Genomic DNA, 14,361 nt, shown 5'->3' on the forward strand with positions numbered 1-14,361 from the left:
GTATTTAGTTAGACAGCAGAGGAACCGAGGAGAGCTGGGAACACCTGATGGTTTCTGTGGGAGGACAATCGTCGGAAAGACCAAACTACCTCCAGACTCCATCAGTGTTCACCTTTGGTTTGGGTTGAAACCCAAGGAGCCCATCACCTCACTGAACAGGAGACTTTGCACTAATACATCTTTATTTATTATTTATTGAATTTCTATTTTTCTTTTGCATTGACGATGCACACCACGCAAAAGGACACGACCTACACCAAGATCTTCGTCGGGGGTCTCCCCTACCACACCACCGACTCAAGTCTCAGGAAATACTTTGAGGTGTTCGGGGAGATCGAAGAGGCTGTGGTCATCACTGACAGACAGACCGGCAAGTCCAGAGGTTATGGATTTGTGAGTATTAATGAATGATATCAGCTTTTCTCACCACCACTGATTTATGGGCGTGTTTGTGTGACTTTAAGTCACTGTTGCACACACGCACACGCACACGCACACACTGCGACTCTGTGCGTCGGTATGCGATCAGACTTGTTTGGAGCTGAAGTTAAAAACAGACTAAACCAGCCAAGTTAAAGTGCTGATACTGAAAAGATGTGAATAAGAAACACAGGAAGCTAACAGCAAGTTCATTTCAGAATAAACATCCATCCATCATGTGTCAGTGTTGCTAAGTTTCAGGTTTTTGGCTAAAACTTAACTTGGATAATTCTTCTTTTTAGTTTTACTGTTAATTATTTCACTTGAATAAATTCATTTAGGCTATTTATTTATCCCTGAATACTTCTAGTTATATTGTCCAATTCTACATTACGTCTGATTGGCTGATTTCATCATGTCTGCCTCTTCACATTCAGTTACTACTACCTAGGGATGTTCGATATTAGTTTTTTGCCGATATTCAAAAATGTCCATCTCTAAAGTGTGTTTTTAGTTTTTATTATGTTGTCTCGAACAACAGCACATATCTCGAAATTTCGACTTTATTCACAACATTTATATTTCAACTTTATTCTTGAAATTTTGACTTTAATCTCGAAATTTCAACTTTAATCTCAACATTATATTTTGACATTTCTCTCGAAATTTTGACTTCACAAAAATTATTTTCTATCAAATTTGGCCCTAAGTCCTCTTCTGTAATATTTTCCAGTTCTATATTACTTCTAATTGGCTGATTTAACATCATGTCTGCCTCTTCACACTTAGTGACTACTACCTAGGGATGTTCGATATTAGTTTTTTTTTTTTTTTTTTTTTTGTTGCCGATATTCGATATTGTCCATCACTAAAGTGCTATATTAGTTTTTAATATGTTTTCTCAAACAACACATTGGTTTTTCAATATCGATGGCAAAACCGATACCGATGTCAACCGATATTGCATTTCCACGCCGATAATATCGCCCATCTATACTCCTACCTCAATATAAGCTTTCAGATTGGAAACAATATGATGAAGTCTGCTAAAGAATTTGTATAGTTTTCTATTATACACATCATGTCTGCCTCTTCACGCTCAGTACAGCCTGGGGATGTTCAATATTAGTTTTTTGCCGATATCCGATATTGTCCATCACTAAAGTGCCATATTGGTTTTCAGCATGTTGTCTCAAACAACAGCACATATTGGTTTTCCAATATCGACGGCAAAACCAATACCGATGTCAACCAATATCAATTTTCCATGCCAATAATATTACAATTTCATGCCGATAATATCGCCCATCTCTACTCTTACCTCAATATCAGCTTCCTGATTGGAAATGATATGATAGAGTCTTTAAGAGAATGACTATATTTTTCTATTATATACAGTGGTAATTATTTTTTCACATAAGAACGAGTTCACTTTGGCAAATAAAGCTCCAGGACAAAACTTGTTTGTCAAACGTTAAAGAAGAGAGAGAGAAACTTGCCATGCTGTGTGTTGAGAAACCGTTTAACGGAGTTGAATGACACATTTACGACGGAGTCATGGATTTAACTGCCAACCACCTGCTTGAAACACAACCAGCTTTATTGCTCTTCAATAGGACAAGCGTCCCACTCACTAAAAACACTCGTACATCACAGATCTAAAACTTTCTGCTGTTGTCTTTTCATCGTTGTTCGTCATCTGTGGATTTTCTCCTCGTTGCTGCTTCGCCGATGCCTTTCACTTCCTCTGAGCGGAAACAACGTGTTATAAATGTGCTTAGATGTTGAGTTTGTGGCTTATAAAGGGCACGAGTAGATCAACACAGTGAATTCATGCATGTGATGGTGCTCAGACCTCTCAGCTGGGCTCCAATAACAGTTTCATCATATCTATGCCTTGATACGTGTGCACTGCCAAACACACACACACACACACACACACACACACACACACACACACACACACACACACACACACACACACTGATTACCACACTCAGCCATCAGACTCTTGACTCGAGCACATACCAGTGTACTATAAACACATTTGTTGTGTTGCATCACACACAATGTCTTCCATTACCAGTATTTAATGACCACTAAATTCATCTGTTTACAGTACATTCATGTTTAAGTTGACACTTTTCTTTAACATTCAGAGGTTTTCAGTTGGATGGGACCAAATCAATACAAGAACTGTATTTATTTAGATGCTCTGACCCAGAGCATCAAATTCACTTCAATTATTAACTCGCTCAATTTTATTTTAACCACATTTTAGGACATTTTCACTTGTTATTTATTAGTTCAATAACTCCATTGACAGCTTAAGTCAATGTTTTTCAACCTTGTGGTTGGGACCCCACACGGGGTTGCCTGGAATTAAAATGGGGTCACCTGAAATGTCTAGTAATTGGTAAAAAAAAAAACCTAGGTAGAAAAAAACTGCTTAAAATTATATTTTTACTCTTTATTTACCTTTTTTGTACATTTTGGACCAGTAGATGTGGACCACTTGCACATCTTCTAATCCTTTTGGAGTGAGGTCATACATCTTAGTGGGGAGGTTCTGTGTTGTAAAATTCCTGTAGATCCATATGATTGTTTACCTTGGTCTTGTATCGGTGGATGTCATCTCCAAAAGTGATGTTTATCTTTTTAAAATAATGACAATCACAGCAAAAAAAAAAAAAAGCATTACAAAGAACTGGTTTAAAGTTGACCCACCAACTGTGAGTCAATGAATAAATATAGTGGAGGAAATAATATTCAATGGAAAAATGGACCCATTACCTGAGAACAAAGGACTGAATATTATGTTTTGTTATATTGTTATTCATTTAACATAGAACATTTAAAGAGTTAAATTAAATTGTTACATTTTTTGAATTCTTTTTCAAATTAACACATTACACACAATAAATATGCTTAAACTCTCTCAAATAAAGGTTGTGAACTTCTGGCTTAAGTAGTTATATGAAGGCTGATTGATGTCTAGTCTCATCTACTGATTCCATACTTAATTCTGTCCCGTTAGGTGACGATGTCCGACCGCTCAGCTGCAGATCGGGCCTGTAAGGATCCAAACCCCATCATCGATGGCAGGAAGGCCAACGTTAACCTGGCCTACCTGGGAGCCAAACCTCGAGTGATGCAGCCAGGTGACGATCTATTCTTTGTACCATTCGTTTTATTCAAATGTGTCAAAGCAGGCAAGAGAGCGAGCGAAAAGTTATTCTTCTTCTTCTGTGTTTATCTGCAGGTTTTACCTTTGGTGTTCCACAGATTCACCCAGCATTCATCCAGCGGCCTTATGGGTAAGCTTCCACTAGTGTACACAGACGATTGATAATAAGTGAATCAATCATTTGAGTGTGTTATAATTATTAAGACATATGAAAGCTATTGCTTTGTCTAATATCTAGTTGACGACGACTACTACACTGATTATGTTGTATTTGATGATTTCAGTCTGTAAACGATCAGAGCTGAACCTCAAGTTATGAATGCTTTGAAAATTTGGGATTTGAAAACCTCCTGAAAATGTAACCCAACTGTCTTTTATAGATTTGCTTGTCAGCAAAAAAAAAAAAAAGTGTGTGTGAGTGTGTATTCATATACTGCAGCCTGTCTGTAATCTATCTTTCTCTGATTGACAGGCTCGCTCTCGGTTAAGATAGCTGTGCTACTACGTTTGTGGAATAGTTCTGCGTGTAATCACAGATCAGAGATTACCTGTAGCATCAGACGTTCTGAGAATGGTGATTACAGATTGCATGTATGTGGGTTTCACTTTGACTTTTTCCTATTTTATTTGATTAGACTCCTATAGCTTGGTGTGCAGTCCTGGCGTGGTGCTGTTAGCTCGACTGTGTGCTTTTCTAAAATCTCAGTGACAAATACTTTTGTATTGGTTGATTTTTGGGGTGTTTGTTTGGACGTTTGTCATCTTTGCTAAAAAAAAAAAAAAAAAGGAGCAAAGATTTGCTTGAATTTTTTATTTTGGTTGCATTTAGCTTGTGATTGACTTGTGTGTGTTGGAGTGAAGGATGAAATTTCTGCGTGAAGTTTCCTTCATTTTTTACTTCTTTGGCCCAACCTTTCACAGCTTTCCACCAGAACAAAGACACATAAACTACTAGGGATGTCCCGATACAACTTTTTCATTTTCGATATGATACCGATATTGCAGCCTTGCGTATCAATATCGATATCAGCATGAATCGTACATACTTTTTTTTTTTTTTGCTAAAAATTAAAAATCCTTATTTTGTAGTGTGGAATGTTATAAAAGACTTGATCAAGTGATGTTACTCAGAGAACAATAGTCAGCAACAGTAGGTGTGAGAAAAACTGACCCATTTATTATTAACCAATTAAATACATACATTTTAACCTTCGACATAATATCTACAGTATTCTACAATTGAATAAAATACATAAAAAATGAATTGTAAAAATATTAAAATAAATCGGAAATTCGGAAATTTGAATCCGATATCCGATATTTGTTTTCAGGCTGATATCGGACCATTATCCGATATCGATATCGGACTGAGACACCCCTATATACTACTCATGTGTATGTCCATCATATCCAGTGGTGTTTAACCCTCCAATTATAATAGTTAACTTTTATTTTTTTGCCTCATGACTTTTCCTAATTTAATGGTTGCAATTAATTAAGCATAACATTATCATAATTATATATATTTTTTTACATTGGTATTCCTCTGGGGTCAATTTGACCCTGATGGTAAAATGTGTTAGTAATATTTAAGGATAATAGGAGGGTTAAACATGAACACGTCCTACTGATACACTCTCTTATTGAAGCGCGAGCAGATGATGATGAGTTGGCGTGATCCGTGTACGTGGCCATCCTTGGTGCGTATGGGTAACGGGACCTGATTGTGTTTGTGTGGCGTCTTTATGTTCAGCTCATTGGAGCTCAGTGCAGGTCAGTGCTCCACAGTCTCCAGTGTGACACAAACAAATGTCTGGATGTCTCTTTCTCTCTCTTTCTTTCTTTCTCTCTCTCTCTCTCTCTCTCTCTCTCTCTCATTCTTTTGGGAGCGAGATTTCGTCACATGAGCTCGTGGTGTTAAAGAAAACAAGCGCACCCATTGTGTCACATAAAGCCCTGAATGCTGACACTGCAGTCGCATGAAGCCCAGTGCAGTCCAATTTGTGTGTGTGTGTGTGTGTGTGTGTGTTTAACTATAGTGAACCTGTAGCATAGCACAGTGACTGATAAGTGAATAGACTTGTACATTAGAATCAAACCATCAACCTCATGAATGTGACACAGTTTACAAATACATCTAACATTGCTTACTGTAATAAATCAGGGATTTTTTACTGTTTTTTCAACAGCTTTGGCTTTAATCCATTTATTGGCTATTCAATGCAGAGATTGTGTTCTGTTACCCAGATCAGGGATAAGCGGGTGATAAATTAATGCATACATAACATAAATAAACCACCCTAAATGGACACTAATCCTCTTTGTTTAACATAAACAGAGAGTGATAGACGGTTATGAGGACACAACAACGGATATGAAAAATGATAAAATAAGTATGGCATCATGGAATGGAGATTATTAGTGGGAAAAATGGCTGGTATTGCTGCCTCACAGTGTGAAGATTCAAATTCAAACAGATCCAGATTTTGACTTGGTCCAGCATTGCTTGCTTCTCTCTGTGGAGAGTTTGCATGTTCTCCTAGTGTGCGTGTTTAATTCAGATATTTGCGGCTATTAACATGTATTGTATGTATGTATCCTGCTCTAGAGACTCCAGTCAAGTTAGGAATAGTGTTTGCAACTGTGCGAGGAAACTGGAGTGCCATAATAAGTCCCATTAACAAAACCATGTGAACTACGTTAACCTCTAAGTATTAGTATTATAGAAAATATAGGTCAGTGTGCAACAGTGTTAAATAAGCTAACCTGAACTAATCCATGCCAGTGTGTGACTTTGAGTGTTTGTAGATAAGGAGAGGACGTCAAATGCAAGTAATGGACTCAACAAGGTGTCAGGGGGATAGAGAAAAAAAACATGTGAGGGCAAATTTAGTTTTAATATAAAACAAGAAAAGTTTTTTTCACACATTGTTGAATGGCTGTAAAAAAAAAAAAAAAAAACATTAAAAAAAAAAAAGTATTCTTGATCTCCATGTAAATGTTAGGATATTAAAGGCAGAATACTCCCCTGAGCCGTTGGTGTGATTCACAGTCAGAATTCTTTTACTGTCATTGTGCTTCCATAAACAGCATGAGTAGTCAGAACAAAAGTATAATCACAAATAAGAAAAAACAAACACATGATTCAAATGTGAAGTACAAGCAGTGCTGGGCTGTGTGAGGCCATGGGTCACCTGTTTACTGAGTACTAATGTCCAGAAGTTTGGCCCTACTGTACTGGATTATAGCTTCAAGTCACTAAAAACATTAACAATCACGCCTATTGTTAAAACTAAGAGTCTCTGCCACAGGCTTATAGAATTGGATGTACATTTGATAGAAAAATGTCAACCTTGAGCATGCTGCACTGGACTGGACTCTTTAAAGCCATTGAGTCGATCTAGAACTTTAATTGAGTGAATCCTTGTGAATGTACTTGACTGAAACTACAATAAAACCAATGATTGATGATTGTAATGATGAATAAACTAAATCATAGACTTCCCAAAAGGCAAAAAAAAAAAAAAAAAAAAACCACAGTAAAATGTAAATTTGCTCACAAAATGAACACGTGCTTTTTCACCAATTGACACAGTCAGCATGTTGTAGATTAACTGTGTAATCAGTGTAGCACTGACGATCCTATTTGCTGACAGTTTATTGACTTTTAATCTGACTGCAGGAAAGTGTTGTAATGGTTCGTCTGCTGCGATGTGTCTGGGTTAATGTTGCCCTGCCCAGACCTGCAGAGTTTCATTCACACGAGAGCGTCAGCATTACTTAGCTCACATGTGTCAAACTTAAGGCCCGGGGGCCAAATGCATCCCTTCAGTGCATCCAAGTTTGAGACAGAGACAGAGAAAAAATAATAATAGTGTAAATTACCAAATAATCCAGTTGTAGATATCTCAAATTTCCCAATTTATTGAAATTCTACAATATTTTAGGGGCTTGTACAGTTTTCCTTAGTTTTTTTTTTTTTTTTTTTTTAGTTTTTTCTTAGTCATTTTTTAATTGCAAATTGCAGAATGAACTTTCAATTTTCCTGGAAATATTGCAATTTCTCATGAACAATTCCACATAATTCCTCTAAATTTCACAGAAATTAGTTGCAAAATCAATTCAGAAGTGAAGATCCGGCAGGGACTGATATTAAAAACTATTGCAAAATTTATGTTAAAATGTTTCTTTTTTCCACCTAAAAAAAAGGGCCCACTTGAGATCAAACTGGTCCACATTTGGCCCCTGAACTAAAATAAGTTTGACATCCATGCCTTAGCTGAAGAATCCTTGTTGTGTAGGCACCCATAGGTGATGATCCAGTGCCCCATTACTCACTTGTTTGCACACATTGGCCCCCTCATATTTTTGTCCTGTCAGCTGGTTGATTGTGCCGGGCCTCCTGTCATTGTTATCATAGTGAGTGTAGCCTAGAGGTGAACCTTTTTTTTTTATTATTTCTTCCTCTCTGAGGCCCTGCTGTTCTTTGTTTTTTCTGTTTTCCTCCCTGTTCACTGTGTTTAGACGTGACGTGTGTTTCAATGGATGATAAACACTCACAATAGGGTCGCCATGATAGATCCAACCTCCTTCTCTGATCCCTTTTCTGCAATTTTCCTATTGAAATGCACATTTACACAGATAGACAGACCAATTTTTTATAATTTTTTTTTTTTTAGCTCGGATAAGGCTAAAAAAAATGGAGGACAGAATGTGCTCATTGTTTGGGACTGTGTATTTAATGGAAACATCTCTCACCCACTTCTACTCTTTACACAGAAAGGAAAAAGGCCAGCAGCATCTTCTCTAAACGCTGTCCAGCTGTCAAAGTGTTATTTTCACAGTGCTATTCAAGACTCATTTTCCTTGTCTATGCCTGAAACCCTCAATAGTGTAAAGCCCTCCCCCCCGCCTGCAGCTCCGTCTCTGATCCAAACACACAAATGACCAAAGAGACGAGCCACATAGTCCCTAAAAATGTCTGTATGTCTCTCAAGATTAAGTTACAGGATATAATGTCACATCAGGATGCTAAGCGACGTCTTTGTTTCTCTGTCTGTCCAACAGCAGCAGACACTTTTAGTTTACTTGTCAGACGACAAAAAGGAGTCTCAGCTCTTTTTAGTCATATCATTGATATAAACATTAGTTTAGAATAAGTGATGTAAAAAAAAAAAGTGGCGTGAAAAAACACACACATGTTCAATCTGATGGCCAATTTAGAAACTCTAGTAAACTCAAAATACATGAGCTTAGATTCATTTGGAAGAGAAAACAGTGGAAGAGAACCTGCAGATGCTGCAATTACAGGGGTGGAATATTGTCTGCAGGGGTCCAAGAACCAAGAGCACATTTTACATCATGGAGACGAGGAAAAGCAGGTCAAAACCTTGATCAAATGTACATCAAGAATCAAGGAAACCTGCCATCTTGTCCTCCGTATCTCATCTGCAGTGTGAATTTCTTGACCATTTGACCAAGTCTTCCTCCCTTCTAGTGCTATTCTAACTGTGTTATATATCTTGGCAACCCTATGCTGCTCTAATCCCTACTAGCAGATGTTTCTTTGGTGTTTTTGATGGTTGATTTGACTAGCACTGGGACTAGCATTTGAACTAGTAGGACTAGCACCTTTAAGACTTTCTGTGAATAACTTGTGTGTTTGTTCCACAGAATCCCAGCCCACTACATGTACCCTCAGGCCTTTGTACAGCCCAGCATGGTCATCCCTCATGTGCAGCCAGCGGCCACTACACCAGCCGCCGCCACCTCCCCTTACATCGACTACACTGGAGCTGCCTATGCACAGTACTCTGCCAACGCCGCAGCCGCGTACGAGCAGTATCCTTACGCCGCCTCCCCTGCTGCCACCGGCTACATGACCACTGCAGGATACGGCTACGCTCTTCAGCAGCCTTTACCTCCAGCCGCCCCGGGATCAGTTGCCGCAGCTGCTGCTGCCACCTTCGGCCAGTACCCGCCTCAGCAGCTGCAAGCCGACCGCATGCAATAGCAGCGACTTTAGAAGCAGCAGCCGCGACTGCATCAGCAGCAGCGACTGCAGTAGCAGCAGCTGCACATGCAGGAAGAAGAATGGGCGACAGTGGCCGGGGTGAAACAAAGGAAGGCACAGCTTTAAAGGTGTGGCATGTCCACAACTCTGTGTCAGAGTTGGTTTAGATGCTGATGCTGATGCTGATGCTGATGCTGATGCTGATGATGAGGTGGATACTTTTACAGTAGCTTTCCAACTTGCTGTGCTTCAACCAAAAGAAATAAGTTGTAGACGAAGCGAGATAAAAGATGTTTAGTATCATTTACTGTTCTATGATTATATCATTACTGTTATTGTTGTAGTGCAGTATTTAATTTTTTTTTTTTTTTTTATGACGAAAAATCCAGGAACTAATCCCTGTGGTTGGAATACTGTAAGTGTTTAGCTAAGCCTTCAAGTCCTATTGCTGTCTTTAACATTAGTGTAGATGTCCTCTTAACCTCCATATTTATTATTGTTATATGACACATTAAGGGCTCTGCTTGTTATTCCAGTCATTTTTGGAGTTGATATTTTCTGATTATCAGGGAAATTGTGCCGTTTCCATTGTGTTAGTTGTTATTATGTGACCTCTGTCAGTAGGTTGAGGACGTCGTCTCACACTTTTGGAACAACTGTCTGTTGATCCTCCTAATGCTGAATGTCCCTTTTTTATTGACTCTGTGCCTGGACCTCAGACCTATGCAAACCAAAAAAACAAACAAAAACAAAACACCACAAGACAAAAAAAAAAAAGAGAAAAGAGACCTAAAGAGAGAGGATGTCATCACTAACGAGGGACGTTGTAAAGCACACAAAGGCTCCGACCAAGTGAGACAGGTGGAAAATGTATTCAGACAATGAGAAACACTAAAACTGTTGCTCTTTAACATTTCACTCACACGTTTACTGACACATGCTCCCAGAGTTGCTCACATAGCATTCAGAGACAAAGGAGGCCCAGTGGTGTCTCCCTAGGGCTCGGGGGGGCTGAGCAGCTGCTGCAGGGGGGGGTGGGGTGGGGTGGGGGGGATGGTTTGGAGCCACACAGACAGATCGCTCTGGAAAGACTCACATCGCTTGTCACATTTTAATCCTTCGGCCGAGCCTATTGGGACATTGGGACAGACTTTACCCTGAGCCCCTCCACCATGAACCCCCAATCCCCCCCTCCCCTCTGTTACACAGATCTGCCGCTGTCAGCATTTCCCCTGTGCTGCTGTCGTCTACTGTCAGGTACACACTCACACACTATCAGCAGCAGGTGGTGGAGCTTCACTCTAATGTCAATCCGTGTGCCTTATTACAACATTTGTACTATTTAAGATAAAAAAACAAAACAAAAACAAAAAGGAAAAAAAAAAATCTACTATTTAAGATATTTATTTTTGAGGGTTGACTACGTTAACACTCTGAAGGTAGAGACTAGTGTCGGTACTGTGTTAATAATATTATAATGTACTCATCTCAAGGCATATATAAGTTATTCATTAGTTAATAGTATACATTATTTTTATGATTAACATACTCAACCAAAATGTTGATGTAGAAATGATTTGAAATACCTGTTATGTGCACTGTTCTTTTGTTTTTATTATTTCTAGGACATTGAACATTAGCTTAACACCTTTTGTATGAATGAAACTTTATTTAAATGCAGGCCTGTTTGCATGCAGGTTGTACTCTGTGTATAGATGAGAGGACGAACAATTACGACTTTGACAAAAACAAGCAAAAATGCTGCTTTTCATCACTAGAATGTATAGTCATTGTCAGGGTTTCAGTAGCTGTGCTTCCTTTTTGCTCAGTATTCAACCAATGGGCTGTTTTACACTGTTGGGAATTTTTATACTTGAACTCGTTCTTACAAGGGAAATATGAAACAAAAAAAACAACAACAAAAAAAAAATACTTTTTTAAGCAGCTTTTCATTGTCACTGGATGAAGGCATGTAAAGTGTTGCTATTTTAATGAAAAGATTCTGTTAGTATTAAAACATTTACATCAGGATTTCAACAACATTTACTCAAGATGAAATAAAATGATGAAATAAGAGAGTGAATGTGTGAGTTTTGTGCTTCATTGTGAGTCTGTTTATTTCACCAGGAAACATTCTGCACTTTTTGTAGCTGAGCAGTTTTGACTCCATGCAGGAACTATGTCAAACATGAAGAAATTACAAATACAAATAAACTTAAATTTAATTAAGGGTATCCTGGTCACTTCCGATACAATACTGACATGATCATTAACCGATATGATATCAATCTGATCTGATACGAGCACAAATAATACATACTTTAATTGCTTATTTTGTTGATCAAGTGATGTTTCTCAAACAGAGAACAATAGTCAGCAACAGTAGGTATGAGAAAAACGTACCCACTTATTATTAACCAAAGGGTTTCATACATGCTAACCTTAAACAGAAGAATATTCTACAGTTGAATAAAAAAAATAAAAAATATTGATAAGACTCCAATAAATCCAATAATAACAAATTAAACATATTTCTAAAGTGCAAAATAACCACTGGTTTAACTTAAACACAAGCATATTCACAATGAAAAAGAATACATATAAAAATAAATAAGAAGACCATTAAAAATAACCTGAACACCAATAAAAACAAATTGCACTTTTAAAGTGCATAATAAAAATTCAGGTTAACTTCAGTTACAGTAAGTTTTATTCTCAGTATTTAGTTCAGTCAGTGGCTGGATAAAAATGCTGGAACGGACTGCTCGTATTGGAGGCTTTAGATGCAGGCCATGTCTGTTTTTTGGGGGGTTTATATTTTTGCTGATATCAGACTGATTTCCATTATCAATATGGTCTCCCATAGTTTTATTTTGTTTCATGCCATCCTTTCTTTGAAGAATTATTAAAAGACTGAGAAATTTCCATATCAGCCTCGGACTATTGATATCTACAAAAAAATGCCTTCGTACTGTGCTTGTACAATACAATTTATATTTGTAACAAATCTTATATTAGGTATTTAAAGTCAGTGATGTGTCTGAAGTATATATGTATATATATATATATATACTGTATATATGATGTGTTTTTGCATTGAATTTAAATACAGTGCTATTATAGCAAACGTAGGGAAGCCAAAGCTTAAAACTCATATCCTTCTGTATTGACAGAACAGGCTAACATTGACAATAAACCAGCATTCATTCTGAGTCCAAATACTCAGCTAATTAGAGAGGGAAGCGTCATTGGGAACGAACCACACCTGATGCAAAACATGAGGCAGCTAATCACATAGAACAAGAGTTAAAACAGGAAACTAGAACAAAAAGAACACCACAAGGGCTACAGTCAACTAAAACCAAACGGAACCTGACGAGTAAGTTCACGTAATAGCCTTTTATAGAAATAGACATTAAAATAAGTTAGAAGCTATCCTCTGTAAAGTTTAAAAATACTGTTTGTTTTCATAACTACACATTGAAATAATAATCTGTCCTTAACAAACTTCCAAAATAACTTAAAATGTCTAATCTCTGTCTTTTTAGTGGTAAAGAAACACAAGAAGCCATGGTAAGAATGAAGTAAATACATTTCTGTCCATCTATTTACTTAACTCCACATCCCACAATGCAATGCGTGAAAATGGCAACAAATTAGTGTTTATGGTGGAGAGGAAAGCAAACTTTTGGTATAGCAATTTCAACCTTTTACATCTTTTTTTTAAATTTTTTTTTACCCCAAACCAATTTAACTTTGATTTATTGAGGCCTTTCCTATGAATTCATCTGAGGGAAACAATGTTGTGTCCTGCATCTTTAATAGAACATTTTAGTTATGGTTAAGTAGGGGACTAGACTAGACTAGACTAGACTATAGCACCAATAAGATGGATTCATTCATGAGACAATTTCACAATCCCCGTGAACCTGGGATTCACTATTATAGCTACCTGGAAGGATAAGTATATACAGAGTGATCCCAGCACACATTTACACTGGTATAGTTAAATATGAGGTTTGAGTTAACCCAGCTTTCCTCTGATGCCTATTTTTAAACCTTTTCAGAAATCTTAAAAAACAGATATCAATGACAACATGATGCGATTGCCCACTTTTAATTCCCACGTTGAAAAAGTCTTTATGTTTTGCAAGTTTCTACAGGATTTCCCACTTATTTGTTCCTGCCTGTGTGTGTGTGTATATATACAGGAAAGTCCCAGCACCTCAAAAATCAGTGATTACGTCATTGTTGCTCATCAGTTGAAATAGAGCTGAGTTGCTGACTCCAGGCTATTGTTGCACAGTTCTCTCGACGGACACCACAACAGATGTCAGTGACTGTGTATCAGTCTGTTTACACAAGCAGCCTGGCACCCAGAATAGGTTGTCACTTTCACAATCTTTCCGCCTTATCATGCTTTGCCCTAACAACAACAACACACCCACAGGAAAGAACACAAAGGATCGACGGGCTCCTTTTCAGCACCTATACCCAGAAAGTAGCATGTTTTATCTTTACATGTTAATTGTTTTCATCATCTCCCTTTCTTACTTCCAGATTGTGTGATATGATTCATAAATTTAAACCAAATGAACACAGTCTGATTCCAAAGAGTCAGATTAAATGCTAATACTTAATTTTCCATCCGTTGTGTGACCTTTGTTCTCACCATGTTAAATTTAACACCAACATTCATACCAAACACATGGAGACCAGTGACTCACGATAAAGTCTCCTA

General features: G+C 37.7%; 1 protein-coding gene across 1 annotated transcript; it reads left to right on the forward strand.

Moving 5' to 3' along the window:
* Positions 1–10,872, forward strand: rbm24a (RNA binding motif protein 24a). Its single transcript, XM_028461487.1, has 4 exons — positions 1–393; positions 3,458–3,581; positions 3,683–3,737; positions 9,281–10,872. Exons 1-4 carry the CDS (start codon positions 226–228, stop codon positions 9,618–9,620), a joined length of 687 nt encoding a protein of 228 aa, XP_028317288.1. The 5' UTR covers positions 1–225; the 3' UTR covers positions 9,621–10,872.
* The last annotated feature ends 3,489 nt before the right edge of the window (positions 10,873–14,361 follow it).

The sequence above is a fragment of the Gouania willdenowi genome, chromosome 11 (genome assembly GCF_900634775.1).
Source record: "Gouania willdenowi chromosome 11, fGouWil2.1, whole genome shotgun sequence".
NCBI classification, from domain to species: Eukaryota; Metazoa; Chordata; class Actinopteri; order Blenniiformes; family Gobiesocidae; genus Gouania; species Gouania willdenowi.